This window comes from Sorex fumeus, unplaced genomic scaffold (genome assembly GCF_029834395.1).
Source record: "Sorex fumeus unplaced genomic scaffold, SorFum_2.1 ptg000107l, whole genome shotgun sequence".
NCBI classification, from domain to species: domain Eukaryota; kingdom Metazoa; phylum Chordata; class Mammalia; order Eulipotyphla; family Soricidae; genus Sorex; species Sorex fumeus.
In genome coordinates, this window is record NW_026606164.1 from 1728171 (window position 1) to 1750429 (window position 22259).

The following is a 22259-nucleotide window of genomic DNA, read 5'->3' on the forward strand; positions in this document are numbered from 1 at the left end:
GCCTCGCCCGCAGCCCTGGGCCCAAGAGCACAGCAGGGTGCAGGGGGTGTCCCCGTCAGTCTGTCTCCGTCCGTCTGTCCTCCAGCCCCTCCCGGCCCACTGGGGCCGGCAGTGAGGGCAAGGGGCCTCCTCCCCCTGCGGGCACCAGCTCTGCCCACAGCCCCCCAGACCCCTGCTCCAAAGCCGGCTCTAAGACACGGGGCCAGTGGCACCTGAGCCAGGACTGTGGGCATCACACCAACCAGCATGGCCCAGACGCAAAGCCTGGCGGGCCGAGTGCGAGCAGCCCCTAAAGCCTGCAGGGCCCAGCGTCACCCTCCGCCCCCCCCAGGGCCTCTCGGGAAGACACAGACAGAACCTGTGTGGCCGCAGCCGTCAGCAGGGAGAGGCCTGGGCTGATGGGAGTGAGGACAGGCAGGAGACGGGACCAAAGGGCAAGCGGAGATCGTGGCTAATGCTTCCTCCCTACACGCCCAAGGGAACGCGTCAACACATCTGCCAACGGTACACACACACACGTGTGCACATGCATGGGTCACATGAACATACACGTGTGCACATGTGTACGCATAAAGCTTCCTATACATATGGGTACACGTGCTGCAGTATATGATGCATGTGCATGTGTTGATGTCCATTTGTGTACACGCGTGTGCACACGGGTTTCCCTGCACACCTGTGTGTTCACACACGTGTGCACATAAAAAGATGCACATGTGTGGACATGCACGCATGTGCGTGAACGCATGTGTGCTGTGAATATGCACATAGATGTCCTTGTGCATAGGCCAGTGCACATGTGTGTGCGTGTGTACATGTGTGGCACCTGCTGGATAACAACGCTGGGCTCCTTCCGGCCCTCTGAGGAGTGGCAAAGAAACAAACCGGGAGAGACGGTCCAGCAGAGGCGCGCGGGGAGGGACCACCCGTGCCGGAGGCGGGGGCTGCGCGGGCCAGAGAAGCCCAGACCCTCCCGTCCTGCAGGAGCCAGGCCCGAGCCCACCGCCGGCTCGACTGCGACTTTAAACACCTCCCAGGGCTCAGCGAGGTGGATTTAAGCGATTAGCAGAGAAACAGGAACACAGTAATATTTGTAATATCAAAGCCCAGCCCAGTCAATTACAAATCTGAGCACGGGAGGAGACGGCTCTGCGGCTCTTAGCTGATAAAAGAATAACAAATACAAAAAATCTGCCCAACAACAAAGCTTCAATTTATTCTACACGCTCATCAATTTAACCCTCCAAAACCCTTAAAAGCCTGCGGGTGACCCCGCCCCTTAATACCCAGCCCTAAGCACGCCACACATCAAGGCCCGGCCCCAGCCGCTTTGTCTCGGAAGATGAAAGCCAGGTGAGAACAGGTGAAGCCTTCTCTGAATCACCACCTGCAACCACGGAGACGCAGCGGGAGGAGGAGGGGAATCCGCTCGCTCGGAGGGCGCCCGCGCGGGCGGATGCTGGCTCAGCCGCCCAGATGCCCTGCTGGCAGCACCGAGGGGGATGGGGCGCCTTCTGTCACGGACATGTGTGTGCACACGGACCAGCTCACAGACACACGTGTGCACAGACATACTCAGACACACACAGGTGTACAGACATATGTGTGCGCAGACATAACCTCATAGGCTCACACGTGGACAGACACAATCTCTCAGCCACAGCCACACATGCGCAGCCAGACACACAGACACATGCTCACAGCTACAGACATGATGGTGCACAAACACACGTATGTACACACATGCTCACAGCCAGGCACATGTGTACACACATGCAGACAGATGCTCACAGCTCTAGAAACATATGGGTGCAGACACACACGAGCACGTGCACATGCTCACAAACACACTTGTGTACACATACACATGCAGATACATGCTCACAGCTCCAGACACACATGTGTACCCACAGACACACACATACACAGATGCAAGCTCAGAAACACACACATGTGCAGACACGTATGAACACAAACACACATTCTCACTGATGCATGTGTGTGCACACTGGCAGGGACACACACGTGCCAAGGACACTCACCACAACGTGTATAAGTGCACACAGACACATACAACCACAAACGTGTGCAGACACATGAGCACTCAGACACACATGTGCACACATTCTCATTGATGTGTGTACACGCACACAGACACGCATACTCGAAGCCAGATATGCATGTTTGTGCATTTTCAGACCTGTGCATGCACACAGAAACAAATGCTCAGACACACATGTGTGCACACCAACATTCAGCCACGGATACACATATGTGTATACATATAGACATGCTCAAAGACATACACGTGTGTATGTGTGCATGCAGAACACTCTTACATGCTCACTTAAGACACACAGGCATACGCACACACTCATACTCACAAGTGTGTGCTGAGCACAAAGATGCAAAAATACAGTGTCACAGACAGAATCATACACACACAATCACGCACAACTGCGCCGAGACACACACTTGCGCCAGACAAACAACTGCACACAAGAACACAACTGCAGGCATGCAACTGCAGGCACAGACCCACAGGCACGGCACAGCTGCACTCGCAGACCCGCAGAAGCACGCCCTGCCCTGTCTGCGGGAGCTGGTGCTGGGCACGGACGGGTCTCTGCCCCAGGGGCCAGGCTGTGTGACGGCAGCGCAGGCTGAGGGGTCCAGCACGCCAAACCTCAGCTGGAAATGCCCCCGCGTCAGTCGGACTGAGCAAAGGCTGAGAAAACTGTTATTGACAGGTGAGAGGGTGAAAGGGGGAGGCCCCAGACCTGCCCACGTGCGCTGTGGCGGGAAGGACACGGCCTGAGCAGCAGCAGCCCGGGATGGGGGCACGGGGCGTGCAGGGGGAGCCCGGGAACGGAGGCACAGGGCGCGCAGACAGGGCGGGCCAGGGCGTACCGTGGAGCCCCCTGCAGGTGCAGGGGCCGGAGATGGTGCGTGCATCAGGTGGAACCCGGGCTGCTCAGGTCAGGAGCAGGAGCTAAAAGTGGGAGCCTGTGGGCGGGCAACCCTGCCACAGCTGCACGAACTTCCCAGTCCCGCAGAAACCATCCTCTCAGCTCTCCAAGAGGGTCCCCCAAACAGGCCCGGTCACCTGAAAACACCCACCAGGCCTGGACCCTGGCATTCCAACCGCCACGGGCCCCACCCCGCCCTGACGAACCCCGTCCAACACCATGGGGGAGCACTCCTGGACCGAGAGGGGACAGGCGCAGGGCGGCCCCGTCCCCACAAAGCCCAGTCAGGGGTGACAGAGGGGCCACCCCGTGCGGGAGGATGGAGACCCACTCGCAGCTGCACCATCTCCCGAGGCAGGACCGGACGTGGCTACTGACCAAACGGGAGAGAATTCCCAGCTCCGGGGGCAGCAGCGCGGATGGTGAGTCTGGGGCGAAGGGAATGGCCCCAGAGAGTGACTCGGTGGCATATTCACCCGGGACTCTCCGCACCCTCCCTCACCTCCACCTCCTCCAAGCGGGAGCAGGGTAGAGGGACCGACTTCATTCCATGCTCATCCACAGCTGCTGCGCACACGTACCCTCCCATACACACATGCACGCACGCACGCACACACAGGCACATGCACATGCACGCACGTGCACACATGCATGCACACGCACGCACACGCATGCACACACGTGCATGCACACATGCACACGCACACATGTACACACACGTGCACACACATGCACGCATACACATGCATGCACACACATGCACACATGTGCACATGCATGCACACACATGTACACATGAACACACACACACGCACGCACACATCATCCACATTGCCAGTGTGTGCAGCCAGCATGGAGCTGCCCAGCGCCGTATCCCCGTGCGGAGACGGAGAGGAGACACCAGGCGGGTGTTTGCCAGTGGGGGGCGACCTTGCACACGGCTGACCTGGATTTGAATCCCAAGCTCCCCACAGTGATCCCTGAGCGCAGAGCCAGGAGTGTGAGCACAGCCCGAGAGGCCCAGAAACCAACAGATCCCAGCGCCCCCGAGGCAGCCACAGAGCAGCCGGGCCACGGTTGGCATGGAAGGCGGAAGAGGAAAGTCAGAGATGGGACTCGCCCGTACCCACAAGGGTCAGTCAGTGTGGATTCCTGACCACGCCAACGAGAGGCCGACCTCCTCAGCTGGACTGACAAGTGACCATCCAGTCCACAGGACACGTACCTTGGCTAAAAGCGCAAGGCGGGGAGGCCTTCCCGAGCGCTGCCGTGGCTGGCGCAGTACCCAGCCGAGCTTCCTCCAGGAGGGGGCTCAGGAGGTGGCCCCTGTCCCAGGGATGAGCTACTTACTGAGACAGCAGGACAGCAGGACTCTGAGTGCATGTCAGCCCAGAGAACTCCAAGATCCACACAGCACACACGCCGGCCTCGGGGGCACACGCACACCAGGCAGACAGCCACCATAGGACCAAGCCGAAATGACGAGCACTGTGAAACGCTAGGTGGCAAACAAAGCAACGAGGTTCATGCGTCCTGCTAAAACGTATGAGGCCTTTTCCAAACAGAGCGTCAGCTGGATCATAAAGCAAGGCTCAAAGATCCTGACGGGCAGGCCCACGTTCAAGCCCGGGTTCTCCCTGGAACACGCATCTTGACCGCTTGTCCCCAGCTGTCTCTGCTCATCTTGCCCGCCCGGAGAAGCCCGTGTTCTTGCTTGAACAACTTCTCCCTCTCTCTCTGTCTTTCTAACATGCTTCAGTGAAAACTATCTTGCTACACACACACAAAATGTGTACATATGTATTTTATATATAATTATACATGTATATCAAAGGACGAATCATGGAAAGTGTGTTTTGACCACCGAAGAACTGAGTTCTAAATTAATAAAAATATTCTAGAAAGTCCCCGGGTTTCTTGAAATACACGATGCTCAGAAGCACTGGGCAAGCCCAAGGAGAAATCACAAGGAACGTGTCCGCGGGGCAACAGAACGGCCACAGGAGAGCACGAAGGGAAACTCCTCAGAAGAACTCTGGAAGTCTATATGCGGTGATACAAAATTCCACTTGAAGAAGCTGGACAAAGAATCCATTAGAGCGAAGGTGAGGGGGCCCCCGAAATGGTGCTGGGATCAATGGAATGGAAACCGTCGGCTACAGGTAGGGGTCGATGGGGCCGAGATGGCTCTCTGTTAAGATCAATAGCCGTTAGGAACTTTCGCTGAGCTGATGAGGTAACACACATCCATTACTGCGGGCGTGGGGCAGGGGAGCGCCGACCGGCCCATCAAACCGCTTCTAGGCACCTGCCCAAGGAGAGTGCAGGACGCGGCCACGAGACCATCCCCGGAGCGCCCGGAACAGCGCGGCGCAGAGGCCCACCACGGGGGGGGGGGGGGGGGAGGAGGAAGCAGATGGAGCCTCTCCGGTGAAGCATGAGCAGCAGCAAAGCAACACGGCAGTTCCCGGTGCGACGTGGGCAGCCCAACACGCCAGGGCCCCACGGGCCAGACACGCCAGGGCCCCACGGGCCAGACACGCCAGGGCCCCATGGGCCAGACACGCCAGGGCCCCACGGGCCAGACACACCACCATCCCCAGAGCAGCCGGGTAGGGGTGTCCGAGACAGGATGGGGCTGAGCAGGGAGGGCTTGGACGTGTCCGTCCAAGGGATGCACACAGGGACAGAACCCTTGCAACAAGGGCCACTGCTCGTGTGAACACAGCACCGTCAGGATGGGGTATGCGTGCGTGGGACGGAGTGTGTGGTGAGTGACCATGAGTGTCTGTGAGGATAGGTGGCTCGGAGGTCTGCGTGAGTGGATGTGTGTGTCTGCACGCATGGCTGCGTGGCCGCGGGGTGCTCATGAGGGCCGGAGCGCACTGGACACGGGCCCACAGTCAGGCACAGAAATTCCCTCCCTCGGGTTTGGGGACTTCCCTCCTCAGGCCTGGGAACTTCTCCCCCCTCGGGAACTTCCTCCTGTGGCCTTCTCCCCCAGGCACGGGACCGGCGTCCCTCGGGCACAAGGACCCGGACCGCCAGCGGGCACCTACCCGCGGGCCTTCCCCGCCGCCCCAGGCCGCGTGGCCGCTGCCCCTCGGAAGCCGGGGATGCGGGGCGCGAGCGCTTCTCCCTCTCCGGGCCGTGCGGCTCCCGTGTCCACGCACACGCGGTCCAGTGCAGAGCGGGACCGGCCGCCGGGGCCCAGGGGAGGCGGAGTCGCGGACGCCGTGGCCGAGGGCCGCGTCGGGGCGTGGAGCCGGTCGCGGGGCCGCGGGACGGGGGCGCCGGGAGGGCCTGCGGGCGCCCTGGGAGGACAGCGCTGGCCCCCGCGGCGTGGCCTCGCGGGAGCCGAGTGACCAGCCGGCCCGGAGAGACGCCCACCCCGGCTGCGGGGCCCGAGCCCAGACAGCCCTCCGGAGGGGCCCCGCAGGAGAGGCCCCAAGGGTGCCCGATGGGGGCGGGGGACACCAGAACCCCCTCCCGGCCTGCACGGGGGAGGGGCCGGAGGAGGGGCAGCACGGGGAGGGCGGGGCCAGTGTGGGGCGGGGCCAGAATGAAGGGGCGGGGCCAGTGTATGGGGCGGGGCCAGAGTATGGGGGCCAGGCCGCGTGGGGGGGCGGGAAGAGTGTATAAGGGGAGCCAGCGTGGGGCGGGGCCAGTGGGGGCGGGGCCAGCGTGTGGAGGCGGGACCAGTATATGGGGCGGGACGAGCATGAAAGGGGCGGGGCCAGTGTATGGGGGCCAGCATGGAGAGGGCGGGGCTAGTGTGGGGGCGGGAAAAGCAGGAAGGGGGCGGGATCAGTGTGTGGGGCCGGCGTGGGGCAGGGCCAGTGTGTGGAGGCGGGGCCAGTGTGTGGGGGCGAGACGAGAATGGAAGGGGCGGGGCCAGTGAATGGGGGCCAGCATGGAGAGGGCGGGGCCAGTGTGTGGAGGCGGGGCCAGTATGTGGAGGCAGGGCCAATGTGTGGGGGCGAGACGAGAATGGAAGGGGCGGGGCCAGTGTGTGGAGGCGGGGCCAGTGTGGGGGGCGAGACAGAAATGAAGGGGCGGGGCCAGTGTGGGGTGGGGCCAGTGTATGGGGCGGGGCCAGCGTGGGGCAGGGCCAGTGTGTGGAGGCGGGGCCAATGTGCGGGGCCGAGACGAGAATGGAAGGGGCGGGGCCAGTGTATGGGGCGGGGCCAGCGTGTGGGGGCGGGGCCAATGTGCGGGGGCGAGACGAGAATGGAAGGGGCGGGGCCAGTGTATGGGGCCAGCATGAAAATGGCAGGGCCAGTATGGGGGCGGGGCCAGCATGAGGGCCAGCATGGAGAGGGCGGGGCCAGAATGGGGGCGGGGCCAGCGTATGGGGGCCAGCATGAAGAGGGCGGGGCCAGCGTGGGGCGGGGCCAGCGCGGGGGCGGGGCCAGCATGGAGAGGGCGGGGCTGGCATGGGGCGGGCAAGCAGGGTGGGGCGAGTGCAGAGAGGGCGGGGCCAGCGTGGGGGCGGGGCCAGCGTGGGGCAGGGCCGCTCGCCTCCGTCCAGCACGGGTGGTGGTCACTAGTGCCCGCCTCCTCGGCGCTGTCAGGCGTGCCCCTGCACGTGGGCCCCGCTCGGACCACACTGGTCCGTCTCACCCGCAGGGCCCACAGCGTGTTCGGCACGTGACCAGGAAGAGGGGCCGAGCCCCCCGGAGGCTGGCGCGGTGACGGATGTCCCCCCGGCGGGTGAAGGGCCCTTCCAGGCTGGACTGGCCGGGGGACACGCGGCGCTGGGGGCGCGTGCTGCGTTCGGAGCCGAGTGCCACCCCGAGGGGGCCCCCGCCACGGACCGGCCCGAGAGCGGCCGGGCCGGAGCCACCGGACGCGCAGGGTCCCGGGCTGCTGCTCTGCTCGGGGAGGCGCGGGCTGACGGGCCGGGGGCCAGCGCCCTCGCGCCCCAGCCCCGGGGAGGAGCCCGAAGAGCTCGGGGTGACGCGGCGCCTGAGGGAGCCCCGGGCGAGCCAGCCCCCTGGAGCCTCCCCAGGAGACTTGTGCCCCGAGCGCCCAGGGCGTTTCTGTGTCCCCAGGGACCGAGTTCCCGGAGGGCGTCTGTCTCGCGCGCACAGCAACGGGCCGGAGTGACCGGAAGCCACGAAGCCGGAGCAGCAGGCAGGAGTCCAGACAGACAGCCCGAAGTGGCCACACGCTCACGCGAGGGACGCGGCCGACCCGCCTCAGATCGTGGCGCCGAGGCTCATCACGAAAGTGCTCCGGGGGCAGGAGGTGCCGAGCACGGCTCGGTCCAGCGAGACCAGCACCAGGAGGGTCGGTTCTCCGCCCACTGCAGCTGAGGGGACGCCTCAGGGCTGTGGAAGTGACTCTGCACTCCGGGGGCATGAGCGGAGCGCGGCTGGCGTCCAGCAGAGGCCCCGGCCGCCTGGGGCCCCCAAGTGCCTGGACGGTCACGGGCGCAGCTCCCAGGGCTGCCTGAGAACCGACGTCTGCTCCGAGCTGCACTTGCCCCTGCGGGAGGCGGAGGGAAGATCTGAGGTGCACAGCAGGTGACGAACGTTGTCTGTCCCCTGGGCGTGGGATTGCCACGTGGGAGGCCACTCGGAAGCATCCACAGGCCATGGCCGCGGGGTGTCTGACCTCAGACGGGGACAGCACGGCGGGGCGAGGGGACAGGAGCCACAGACGCCCTGTGCGCCGCGTGGAGCGGGCATGGGAAGGCAGCCGTGCCCCTGAGACCCGGGACAGCCCTGGCGGGTGGCACTGCCCGAGCCGCTCTGGCTCCTGGGCCTGTTCTCCTAAGTGATGCCCTGAAGGGCGAATCTTCTGGGTAATAAATCCCGATCAATTACTGTCCATTAGCGGCAGGCGAGCACTGAGGCCGCCCGCTGCCGGGGGTGGGGCCCTGGCGAAGGCACCTGGGGGACACCCACCCCTGTGGTCTCGGGGTGCACCGCCCTTGCGCCCCTTCCTGCCCTCACGCACACCGCGCCCAGACACGCACGAGCTGGCTGTGGGCAGGGGTGGGGGCCCCGATCGCAGCACTCCGGGCCAAGCCCCTCAGTGGCCAGGTCAGCGTCACTGGGGTCTCTAGGGTGCCGCCCCCCAAATCCGGTGGCAGCTCAGAACAGGAATGTGCTGGGCCAGAGGGCTGCGCACCCCAGGAAGATGCAGAAAACCTCAGTTTTCTGGCAGGGATGATGGGTCCTGAGCACGCAGTGGGGCCCCGGGGTCCCACTCCGCAGCTGCTCCCGCCACGCCCCACCCTAGACTTCAGGGTGACAGCAGCTCAGTGCTCACAGGATGGGGGTCCGGCTGGCCCCTTGGACGGGTCTCGGGTGTTCCTCACAGGCTTGTCTCTTCTCCTCACCCTGGAGGCATCCAAGCTGGGCTCTGCGGGCCATTGTGCCGTGGGCTCAGGACAGGCCAGCCCTCCCCACCCCTCGGCACCCGGCCCCGGGTCCCTCTGGGTCCCAGACTCAGGCCTGTGGTGAGGATGGGCGGGACCCAGACTGTCCCCCATGCCCACCCCCCTGGGCACCATCAGGAGAGATGCACATTCCCGCTGACAGGTCGGAGGTGTGGGCAGGCACTGGGCCCCTCCCAGGTTTGTCCCGGGCCCTGGCTACTGTACTTACAACAGCTGCTGGGTCTGGGGCCTCTGGCTGTGAGGCCCTGAGGGCCTCTGAGCCCTGTCCGGGCCCACAGAAGCGCCCGCCAGGCCCTAGGGATGCTGTGGAGGCTCCGCTGGCGGGAGGGAGTGGACGGGGCCTCAGGAGCCATGGGGCAGCCAGTGGCAGGGCAGCGTCAGTGATGACGCTGGTGGCAGTGGAGGCTGAGACTCAGGATGGAACTGGGGCCTTGCCCTGCCACCGGCCCACAGCCTGGCACTCGCTCCCCAAACTCCCACGGAGGGAGAAGAGGGACTGTGCACTCGCTGCCAGCAGGGCGGGGTCCCAGGCTGGTGGGAGGGGGTGCGGGGTCTTGGGGCGCTGAGGGCAGGACTGTCGGGGTGACAGGCTGTGGTGGCCAACACGTCCTCAGCAGCCCAAGGGAGGGAGGGAGGGAGGGAGAAGGAGCCAGTCTGAAGGGTGCTGGGCGCCAGCACTCTCGGGGGAGAAGCACAGGGTGTCCCGGGACAGGCTGTGAGCGGGGACAGCGGACACTTCTCTGCAGGGGTGCAGCGGGCCGGGCGGACTCAGCCTCACAGCCTGGAGAGCAGCCTGTGGAGGAGGCTGAGGCGGCTCCCCCAAGGATGAAGGGCCGAGCGAGTCCTTCCCCCTTCCTGCCTCGAGGGGCGCCTGCACCCATCCCAACACTGGGCAGGGCACGAGGGCCACAGAGCACCGGCAGCTCCCTGGCCAGCCGCACCACCCCCTGCGGCTCAGAGGCAGGAGGGGCCGGGGGACCCTCTTCGCGTCGGCTGCCTGGGAAGCCCCTGCTGACTGCCTACAAACAGCCCCCGCAGGCCCGGAGCGGGCGTCAGGAGGACCAGGGCCCACGCCTGAGCTGGCAAGGGCGCCTGTCCCAGCCTCACGACACGTCTCTCTGGCCTCCATTCCCCCCTCTCACATGCGCAGAGATGAGGAGGGGCAAGCAGGTGGGTGAGCAGGGGTGAGAAGGGGCAATCGGGGGTGGGCAGAGGTGAGCAGAGGTTAGCTGAGACAGGCAGAGCTGAGCAGGAGTTGACAGAGGGAGGCAGAGGTGAGTGGGAATGAGAGGTGAGGGGGGAGAGGTGAACAGGAGCAAGAAGAGATGAGGGGGTCAGCAGCAGAGGTAAGCAGGGAGGAATGGGTGAGCAGGGGTGAGTGGAGGTGAGGAAGGGTGGGCAGGGGTGAGGTGAGGAGGGGTGGGCAGGGGTGAGGTGAGGAGGGGTGGGCAGGGGTGAGGTGAGGAGGGTGGGCAAGGGGTGAAGTGAGGAAGGTTGGGCAGGGGTGAGGTGAGGAGGGGTGGGCAGGGGTGAGGTGAGGAGGGGTGGGCAGGGGTGAGGTGAGGAGGGGTGGGCAGGGGTGAGGTGAGGAGGGTGGGCAAGGGGTGAAGTGAGGAAGGTTGGGCAGGGGTGAGGTGAGGAGGGGTGGGCAGGGGTGAGGAGGCGTGGGTAGGGGTGAGGTGAGGAGAGGTGGGCAGGGGTGAGGTGAGGAGGGGTGGGCAGGGGTGAGGTGAGGAGGGTGGGCGAGGGGTGAAGTGAGGAAGGTTGGGCAGGGGTGAGGTGAGGAGGGTGGGCGAGGGGTGAAGTGAGGAAGGTTGGGCAGGGGTGAGGTGGGCAGGGGTGAGGAGGGGTGGGCAGGGGTGAGGTGAGGAGGAATGGGCAGGGGTGAGGCGAGATGGCAGGGGTGAGGTGAGATGGGCAGGGGTGATGAGGGGTGGGCAGGAGTGAGGTGAGGAGGGTGGGCGAGGGGTGAGGTGAGGTGAGCAGGGGTGAGGAGGGGTGGGCGGTGCTGCAAGCTTCTGACCTGAGACGGGCACAGCCACGGCAGAGGGCTGCGTCCCCTCATGCCACAGCGGAACCTGTGAGTGTGCCCAGAGGTGGCCCAGCCCCTGGCTCCTGTGAACACGCCAGGTGGGTGGGCAGCCCTGGGGTGATGCGGGCGCAGCGCCTCAGCAGACCCGTCCCACGCCGCACTGCTTCCCTTCACCCCGACCCCGTGTCTTGGCCCGACACAGCAGTCGCAGCACCACTGGTCACTCCCAGCCCGCACACCCACGCATCACGCGTCCACACGGACAGCGGGGAAGTCGCCCCTTTCGGCCACGCAGACTCGGCCGGGCCCCGACTAGCCACGGCTCTGACCCCAGGCCTCCGCCCGCCCCCAACTCGCCAGCGGCAGGTTCCCCTTCCTGGACACTAAGAGCCACGCCCAGAAGACTCGGGGGCCCCAGCCCACCTCCGCCATGTCCACGAGGGCGCGGCTTCACGGCCAGCCAAGCCGCCGAAACCCACCCCCGCGCTGCAGGAGTTCCTGAGTGTGTGGCCGCCCCCACGCCACCTCCCGCCTCGGTCCTGACCCGCAGGAGCACGGAAGCCACCTGGGCGCGAAGAGCAGAAACACGGACACAGAGGCCCGGCCGGCAGCGCGGCCCAGGAACCCACGCACGAGGACCAGCGCCCCACGGGGAGGGAGGGCAGCTGCCACACGTCTCTCTTCCTGGAGTGTCTTTTGGTAGCTCCATTCGCCATTTGACTGTAACAGCAATAGGAAATAAATGATTGTGTGCCTGCTGGGGGTGGGGGTGGAATGGGAAGAGAAGGTCACGTGGCCGGAGGAGTCGGTGCCGGAACACGCGTGCCCAAAACTGCTGTGTCATGGATGACTTTGCAAACCACAGTGTTAAAAGATTAAAAAAAAATGTAAAGGGGCTGGAGTGACAGCACAGCGGGTAGGGCGCTTGCCTTGCACGCGGCCAACCTGGGTTCTATTCCCAGCATCCCACATGGTCCCCTAAACACCGCCAGGGGTAATCCCTGAGTGCAGAGCCAGGAGGAACCCCTGAGCAACGCTGGGTGTGACCCCAAAAGAAAAAAAAATTAAAGCTCACAGCAAGATATGGAATGGGGTGATAGCACAGTGGTAGAGCGTTTGCCTTGCACACAGTTGGCCTGACCGACCCGAGTTCGATTCCTCCGCCCCTCTCAGAGAGCCCGGCAAGCTACTGAGGGTATCTTGCCCGCACGGCAAAGCCTGGCAAGCTCCCCGTGACGTATTCGATATGCCAAACACAGTAACAACTGCCACAATGGAGACGTTACTGGGCCCACTCAAGCAAATCGATGAACAACGGGAGGACAGTGACAGTGACAGCCAGATATGATTATATTGGCTGGAATTTTGTTGATCCTGAATACCACGGTTCTTGTAAAATATTGTGATTTTGTGAATTTTTCCAAAATATTGCTGTCTCAGTACCAGATGTGACATGTGGCACCCAAGTATCTGTTTCCAAGTGCCTCTGGGTGTGTGGCAGAAGCCGGGCTGCGCCTCACTTGGCTCTCCGCTTCCTCCTTTCTCTGCTTGGCCCTCCTGGCGTGGCGCGGCCCACACTCGGGCTGGGACCCCATCACCAGGCAGGAGCTAGACAAGGGCGGGGCTGACCCAGGCGCAGCGCCAGCCGCCCGCAGCTCAGGTCACGGCCAAGTCCACCAGGCTCAGCAGGCCAGAGCCCACGGCCATGGGCGCCAGCCCCAGCCCTCCCGCGGGCCCACACGGCCGTGGTCACCAGCCCCGTGTCGCTTGTCCAGAAAGGATCTTTCACAGGCTGATTCGCCGCTTGGCCAAATGCCACGCTCCGTCCAGAGGTCCCGTGCACGGCCCTCTGCTCACCCTGGCGCTCTGGAGGCCAGACCCCGGCCGACTGCCCTGGCATTGCTTAGGCACCAAGAAGACTGCAGCTGGGGTGTTGGTCTCCCGTCCTGAGCACTGGTGTTGACACAGACGGCGCCCGCCCGGCTGGGGGCTGCTGGCCCGTTCCCCAGGGTCCCGCAAGGCACCCTGAGGTGTGGGAGGTTCGACTCTAGCCACAGCCGAACCAGCATCGGGACTGGACAGGCGGCCCGAGGCAGGCAGGAGCCGGGGGCCTGGCAGGCCTAATTCGGGGGCTCCCGTGGGCGCCCTCTGGGCTGGCACCGTCCTGGGCGCGCCTCTGCCGGCCGCCGCGGCCTGTGCCAAGGGCCCTCCTGAATAATAGATGGCCGGGGTGCTGAGTAATCTATTAACACCGCTATTAATGCCTGAGATGTTTTCGTCAAGTTTTGCAGAAAGGGCATAAATATTGACGAGGCCCCGCGCAGCCCCTGCCAGGAAGGCGCGGGCGCATGGAATATTGATAAGGCCCCGCGCCACACAGCGCCAGGCGGGCTGCCAGCGTGCGCGGCGGCAGCTGATCGCCTTAGAGTTTAAGCTTCTTAGGGAAACCAAGGGCAGAGCCACGGCAGCGCGTGACCCGCGTTGGGGACGCGGAGTCCTCTCCCGAGCGAGGCTGGGGTCCTGCGCGGCGCTGCCCCAGGACTCAGAGCCGTCTGTGACAGCGGAGCGGCCTTCACGCCGGGGCAGCCGACCCCGGCTCCACAACACCCCTGCTGGCTCCAGGCCTTTCCCTTTGGCCAGACCTCTGAGGGGAGCGGGGGCCACCGAGAGCTCCGTCAGCGTCGGAGGAGAGCAAGCAGCCACTGAGGAGGAGGAGGAGCAGGAGGGGGAAACTGAGTCACAGAGAAACAGAAGAGCAGGCAGGAGAGTGGCGCAAGGCCGAGACCACAGGAGTCAGAGAGACGCCGGCAGCCCACAGGGCCCCCACGGCAACATCCAGCCAGACCAGACAGGCAGAGAGCTCTCGCCAGGCCCAGCCAGACTTAACACATCCCCACGCACAATCACACACACACACATAGTCACACCCCCACACAGTCACACCCACACACAGTCACACCCCCACACAGTCACACCCACACATAGTCACACCCACACACAGTCACACCCACACCAACCACACCCACACACAGTCACACCCACACCAACCACACCCACGCAGTCACTCCCAAGTCACACCCACGCACAATCACACAATCACACACAGTCACACCCACACACAGTCACACCCACGCAGTCACTCCCACAGTCACACCCACACACAATCACACAATCACACAGTCACACCCCCACAAGCCATACACACTCACAGTCACACCCACCCATGCACAATCACACCCACACACAGTCACACCCCCACACAGTCACACCCACACACAGTCACTCCCACACCAACCACACCCACGCAGTCACTCCCACAGTCACACCCACGCACAACCACACCCACACAGTCACACCCACACAAGTCATACCCACTCACAGTCACACCCACCCATGCACAATCACACCCACACACAGTCACACCCACGTACAACCAGACCCACAGTCACACCCACACACAATCACACCCACAGGCACACTCACACACAATCACACCCACACAGTCACACCCACACAATCACAGGCACAACCACACCCACACAGTCACACCCACACAGTCACACCCACACAAGTCATACCCACTCAGTCACACCCACCCATGCACAATCACATCCATGCAGTCACTCCACACACAACCAAATCCCCACAATCACACCCACACACAATCATACCCATGCACAATCACACCCACAGGCACACTCACGCACAATCACACCCAGTCACACCCACACAATCACACGCACAACTTCACCCACACAGTCACACCCACTCACAGTCACACCCACCCATGCACAATCACATTCATGCAGTCACTCCACACACAACCACACCCCCACACTCACACCCCCACAATCACACCCATACAATCACACCCATGCAGTCACACCCACTCACAATCACACCTACACAATCACACCCACACAATCATACATACCCACAATCATACACACCCACGCACACTCACGCACAATCACACCCACGCACAATTATAGACACTCACACCCACATGCGCACGCACAAACTCTCGGTAGACGCACATCACACATTCTGCACACAAAGTACAACCACACACTCTCACATAGGCACACATTCACACCCTCCCACATACAGACACAGAAACACATTCACAGGCACACGTGTAGCCACACAGCACAGCCGCACGTCACACACATTCACGTGCACTCACGCCCACACGAGCACACGCTCTCGCACGTAGCCGCGTGTCTTTCCACTCTGGGATTCTCCCGCAGGGCTGGCAGGGAGGTGCCGCACCCCTCGGCCGTGCCCGCCCAGCGCCCCGTGCCCTGGCTGGGCCGGGAGGGGCATCGTCCGCCCCGACTCCTCCGGCGCTGAAGGCGCCGGGCACCCTGGGCAGCACCCCCGGGGCCCCTGAGAGCCGCATTCCTGCGGCTGTTTGCTCCGGCTGCGCGGGAAGGCTGAAAGGACGCTGGGATTCCATCCCCCATTAGGGACGGGCCCGGCCGCCAGACGGCCTCTGCGGGACAGGCCCTTTGTCCGCGGCGCATTTAGAGGGACATGTTTACTAACAGCTTACTCTATTCAGCACCAAGACGCGCCGACATTCTTTGCGCCACGGAAAACAAAACAACAAATCCCTCAGCCCGCTCCTGGAGACCCCGGGCCCGGGGGGTCCCGGCACGGAGGGGCACATCCCTTTGTGAGGGTCTGGGCGGCAGCCCCCCTCCGGGGGCTCCGGGCTGCCCTGTGGAGTGGCCGGGCCGCCGGGCCAGCTCACTTTGATCCGGAGGCGGAGGCCAGCTGAAAGGAAACGACTTTTATGTCCCGCATTAAATGGACGTCAGCTTAATTAGACGCGATACGTTTAATCAGCAAACAAGTTCCTGTCATTTCCCACAGGGGCGCGCTGGATGGCGGCCGCAGCCCGGGCCCATGGCTCTCCCACGGGCCTCGCCCTGTCCTGGGAGAAGGCGCCGCCTCCCCGAGCCCGTCGGCCTGGACCAAACGCTCATGCCAGTGGAGCTTCTCCGCGCTCGCGTGAGGGCCCGGCCGGGGCTCCACGGCAGGGTGGGGGCAACGGAGGCGGACGCTCATGCCCAGCCGTGGATGTGGCCTTCACGTGTGTGACCCTGCACGGCCCACGGGGGACCCCCAGGGAGGCACAGACACGGACGCATGCCTGGGGCCTCTCAGGCGCGGCCCCCCATGGTCACTGTCGACCCGTCTCTCCGGCCTCCCCAGGCCCCCAGCCTCTCACCGTGGCCCCCACCCCCTCCCAGGGACACTCGCGGGCAGTGTGCCCGCACCTCTGAACTCCCCGAGGGGGTGGCCGGCTTCCTACGCTCTCCTGAGAAGCCCCAGGCCGACCTGGCCCCCACCCTGCCCAGGGTCAGCCCCAGGCCCGAGGGACCCCCCCAGGCACGCCCCCCACCTGGAGGGAGACTCGGTGTCACCCCGCAAAGGGATGCCTTCACTTTCCGGGAAGAGACGTGAAGACGGGCCACAGAGACGTGCGGACCTGTCGCCAGCCCTGCCCATCCCCCAGTTAGCTGCCCCCCGGGTGTCTCTGGGTGCCGCACTGGAGGCCCCGAGCACACAGGGCTGGGCGGCACCATGTTCTCACTCTTGCACGGAACCTCTGGCTGGTTATCACACAACCACGGGGGCAGGGAGGGAGGGAGGGGGGAAGAGGGCGGTGGGGGAGAGAGGGGAGGGAGGGGAGGGAGGAGCAACCGCCTCGGGGCTGAACTTCTCAGGGAAGGACAAGCCCCCTGTGCCCGTGTCTGTGGGGTCTGCACGCTGCTGACACCCACCTGTGGTCAACACCAGCTGGGCTCGAACAAGGGAAACACTCAGGCAGCGCAGGGTCCCGAGACATTCCTGTCAGCCAACCATTTCCCGAGGGGCCGAGATGCCCGGACAAGGGAGAGACGGGCGGAACCGAAACCCGCGGGACCCAGCGGCACATGCACGAGGCCAGAGCAAAATCGGGAAAACTATGAGAAGAAAAGCAGAGTCCCTGGGACAGCAGTCACCATCATAGCGGGCCTTCTGCACGCTGGGCGGGCCATCAGCACAGGGGACAGCGGGCACCGGGACGGGCAGGGTCAGCAGCCGTCCACGGGGGTCGGACGGGCAGGGGACAGTGACTCTCCGCGGGGGCGGCCAGCTTGCTCTGTGTGCGCTGGGTGACCCATAACGGTCCAGGGTCTGAACCCGGGTGACAGTTTAGCTCACGGCATGTCCTGCCTCTGGATCAGCCCGAGCACGGCGCCAGGCTGCCACACTGGAGCTGAGAAGGCCCCAAGGGAAACAGAGAGAGTCGAGGAAACGGGGTGGGGGGCACCTGCTGGGGAGCGGGTCTGGGCTCTGGGCCGGCCACGTCCTCACACCTCTGAGACCCGGGGCGGGGGCAGCCTGTCTCCACCACAGGCAGCCGCACCCCCAAAAGGCAGAAAATGCAAAACCGATGGAAAGACCCCAAGAAAACCCAACTGAGCAGCTGCCGGAAGGAATGAGGCAGAGCCCAAGTGAAGCACTGCCGAGAGCGCCTCACTGTCCGCCTGCCGACAGGCCACAGGCAGGGGACACACGCATGCACACGCACACACGCACATGTACACGCACACACGCGCACACACGCACACACACGCACGCGGGGTCCTGGCGGTAGCCGTGCCCATGGGGACCCAAGACCCCTCCCCAAGAATCCAGTAGAGGCCTCCAGTGTGCAGAGTGGGGGCCGGGAGCAGCCGAGAGGCGGCGTCTCGGGGAGGGCCGGAGCCTGGGCAGCCCCGAGCAGGGCCGAGCCTCGCCACAGCCGTGCCCGGGCCCAGACGCGGGGCACGTGCAGTGCCCGGCCGGGCGGGGCCCGCAGCTGCTGGCCGCGTCTCAGGGCCTCTGAGCGCAGCCGCCGCCCCAAGCCGTCTCGAACCTTTTATTGATCTCGGAGCTTGTTTGTGAAAACCGGGGAGGAAATGGAGGCGCAGGACAATCTCGAAAACAAGCGATTCGGCTCCCAGAATGATCAGCCCAGGCGCAGTGAAAAGAATCTGAAACCCAATGTTCAGAGGGAGATTACCCGCCTTTGTCTCCCGGTTTACGGTGTTTGAACAAGGATCTTTTCTGCCTAAGCTCCGACTTTCGCAAGGTCGTCGGCGCTGCCTTTCCTCCGTCCCGTCTCGCCCCCGAGGTGGGTTTCTCCCCTTAATGCGCCGCACCACCGGTAAAAGGCATGCCGAGGAGAAAGTCAAATAAAGAGGTTTCTAAAAGGCAAACACCACGCCGGGAAGTATTAAAAGCACGTTCCAAAACCCACCCTGATGACAGGTGAAGAAAAGCCGCCTTTATGTGGGGCGCTCGCCGGCCTTTCAAATGCGCCTGTTTGCCGAGAGAGCCAGGGCCAGAGCCCGGCCTTGAAGAGGCGCCTTTGATTGCTCACACAGAGGCTCGCTCCCACTCATAAATCGCCCACACCTTTGTCTGCCCCGAGAGGCAGAGGCCGCGCTCCCACAAGAACCTACAAGCCTCTTTCAAGTCACCCGGTTCCTCCCGCGGCTCCGACTTGTTGGTTCAGAGCCCGGGAGTGCCTCCGCGGGCCTGTCAGCTGCTACTGCCCCTGCTTTCTCTCAGATCAAAGCGGGAGCTTCCCGAGGACACACAAGCCCGAGACAGCAAATCTGCAGGGCTGACCCGGCCGCGCCAGCCGGGAAGGGCCCTCGTGCGGGGCCGAGGGGGCCCCGGCCCCGGCCCCGGCCCCTCCCTCCCTCCCTCCCGCCACCGGCGCCCCCGCACAGGCCCCGGCCACGTCCACTGTCGGGCGTCCGGGCGGTCCCCGCCGAGCCCCATCGGTGCGGTCACCAGGAACACGCGCGGCACAGCGGACACGTGCCTCTCCGGTCCGTCCCCCTCGGCCTCCCAGCCTCCTCGGGAAGCGGCCCAGGGCAGCTCACGCTGGCGGGGAAGCACAGCGAGAACTGCGCAGAGCTGGGCGTCCGCTGAGGCCTCCGCCTGCTCCCAGCACTCTGCCAGCACCACCCGACCCGCCGGAGACTGAGCGACAGGGAGACAGGGAGACAGCTGCTGCAGAGACCCAGGAACACCGAGAGGCAGCTCCGGGGGGCCGCAGACACCCTGCGTGTGACCCCCCCTGCCCTCCCCAGTGCCTTCCAGAACGGTCTTTCCAGGGTGCCACTGCCCCACCTCTGTCTTTGCCCACGTCTGCTGGGACCCCGGATCCTTCCAGAATCCTCCCTGGATCCGGACACTCTCCCCATGTCCCGCCGGTGCCTCCCCCGCCCAGCTTTGGGGACGGTGCCCGGTCCCTGGGCCGGACCTGTCCCCTTCTGCCCAGAGCAGAGGCGCAAGGGCCAGACCCCACAGTGACCCACAGGGAGGCCCAGACCCTACAGTGACCCACGGGGAGGCCCAGACCCTACAGTGACCCACGGGGAGGCCCAGACCCCACGGTGACCACAGACAGACCCAGACCCCAGGGTGACCCACAGAGATGCCCAGACCCCACGGTGACCCACGGGGAGGCCCAGACCCCAGGGTGACCCACGGGGAGGCCCAGACCCTACAGTGACCCACGGGGAGGCCTAGACCCCATGGTGACCACAGGCAGGCCCAGACCCCAGGGTGACCCACAGGGATGCCCAGACCCCACAGTGACCCACGGGGAGGCCCAGACCCCCCAGTGACCCCATAGGAAGGCCCAGACCCCACAGTGACCCACGGGGAGGCCCAGACCCCACGGTGACCACAGACAGACCCAGACCCCAGGGTGACCCACAGAGATGCCCAGACCTCACGGTGACCCACGGGGAGGCCCAGACCCCAGGGTGACCCACGGGGAGGCCCAGACCCTACAGTGACCCACGGGGAGGCCTAGACTCCATGGTGACCACAGGCAGGCCCAGACCCCAGGGTGACCCACGGGCAAGCCCAGACCCCAGGGTGACCCACGGGAAGGCCCAGACCCCACGGTGACCACAGGCAGGCCTAGACCCCAGGGTGACCACAGGCAGGCCCAGACCCCAGGGTGACCCACGGCAAGGCCCAGACCCCAGGGTGACCCACGGCAAGGCCCAGACCCCAGGGTGACCCACAGGAAGGCCCAGACCCCACAGTGACCACAGGCAGACCCAGACCCCAGGGTGACATGGGCAGGCCCAGACTCCACAGTGACCCACGGGGATACCCTGACCCCACAGTGACCCACAGGGAGGCCCAGATCCCATGGTGACCACAGGCAGGCCTAGACCCCAGGGTGACCAGACGCAGACCCAGACCCCAGGTGACCACGGGCAGGCTCAGACCCTACGGTAACCCACGAGCAGGCCTAGACCCCACAGAGACCCACAGGGAGTGGTAATGGCGCTGGGTGGGTGCACGGGACTGGCCGGAGCCTCCATGACAGTGTGTTCTGCCACCCCATGAGGTGTGTGGGTGCTGGCCCACAGGTTCTGCCGTTTCTTTGAGGCACAAAAAGACAGAGTTCAGCACTGACTGTGAGCGGTCAGGAGAGTCAGGCCGCGGGAAGGGGAGGGGCTGCTCGGGCCCCAGACCTCTGCCTGCCACTGGCCACGGGACAGGGGAGTCCCGGGGCCCTGACCCTGAAGATGCTTTACCAGCCACACTGAAGGTGAAGCCCAAGTCTTCTCTGGCACCAAAACCTCCGTCCGCAGGGGATGAGAGTGGCCACCACGGCCCCGGTCACCCTATCGTGAACTCGGCCCACACACGCCGAGCCGCCAGGCAGCAAGAGGACCCGCCTGCTGTCGGCCAGTCAGCCGCGGGCCTGGGGTCTGCTCGGCCTGGGCCCCTGACCTGCGCCAGGGCTGCCCATGGGCACACTCTCTGTGCGTGTGGGGGCAGGGCCCAGGGGCAACGCCTGCTGGGTTCTCACAAGGCAGCACCAGCCTCCACGCCATGGGCGGCCACACACACGAGGGGGCAGCTGCTGTCCACACCGTGGCTCGTACATGGACACCCGAACCTGGGGCAGCCGCGCTGAGGAGACGCAGGGACCACACCAGGGGATGATGACACCCACTGCCGTTGGGCCAGAGGGCAGGGTGACAGACATCAGGATGCGAGTGGACAGACGCTTCCCCAAGACCGCCGGGAAGCCCCAGGACAGAGTGGCGTCACGGCAGTGGCTTTGTCCAGCTGTGGGGTGCAGCCGGGGGCATCACTGCCAACTGCCTCGACTGTCCCTGGACCAGCACCTGCTTATGTGAAAGCCTGTGGGTTCGGGGGGCCGGGGAGCGGGCAGGGCCTGTGCCGTCACGCAGCTGCCCCGGGCCACAGCCGAGTGGGCCCTGGGCACTGCTAGGTGTCCCCAGCAGAAGGCAGGGGCCGTCCTGTGGGCCTGGGCTCTGCTTCCCACCCCTCATAGGCATGCAGGAGTTTTTCCAACAGCGGAGGCCCGGCTCGGGCGGGGCACAGGCCAGAGACAGAAGCTGAGGAAGGCCGCCCTGGCGGGTGGACACTCAGGTCAGGGTGCCGCAGCACATGGACCAGGACCTGACCCTAGCAGGGGCACGTGTCCTGCGGGTGCCTCCCGCCCCAGCTGGCTCTCACTGCTGGACCAGCTTCCCTAGGTGGGAGTGACCCCCCGGCTGTCCAGGGGCGCACCGTGCTCCTTCTCTAAGCACCGGGCTGGGCAAAGGGGCAGCTGGCTCTCAGGTCGGGGGTCCGGGCCCTCCGTCTGCAAACAGCGTCGTGGGCCGAGGGGAGCTCGGGGGTCCTCCTGCCCCTGCATCCGGTCACTCGGACGCGCCTGACGCAGCTCCACAAAAGCCGGCCTTCCCCGAGTCGAGGCCCGAATATTCCAGCGGCCACACCCCGCGCGCTAAGGCGTGTG

General features: G+C 64.8%; 2 protein-coding genes across 2 annotated transcripts in view; one reads left to right on the forward strand and one right to left on the reverse strand.

The window, feature by feature from the left end:
- The first annotated feature begins 3288 nt into the window (after positions 1–3288).
- The window catches only part of RNF32 (ring finger protein 32), a 28036-nt gene continuing 9065 nt past the window's right edge, over positions 3289–22259 (forward strand). The window contains exon 1 of the mRNA XM_056134818.1: positions 3289–3391. Coding sequence (XP_055990793.1) covers positions 3289–3391 — 103 coding nt within the window. The remainder of the gene's footprint in view (positions 3392–22259) is intronic.
- The window catches only part of LMBR1 (limb development membrane protein 1), a 232682-nt gene continuing 227007 nt past the window's right edge, over positions 16585–22259 (reverse strand). Inside the window, exon 16 of the mRNA XM_056134843.1 lies at positions 16585–16594. The gene's annotated coding sequence lies outside the window, so the exon portion shown is untranslated. The remainder of the gene's footprint in view (positions 16595–22259) is intronic.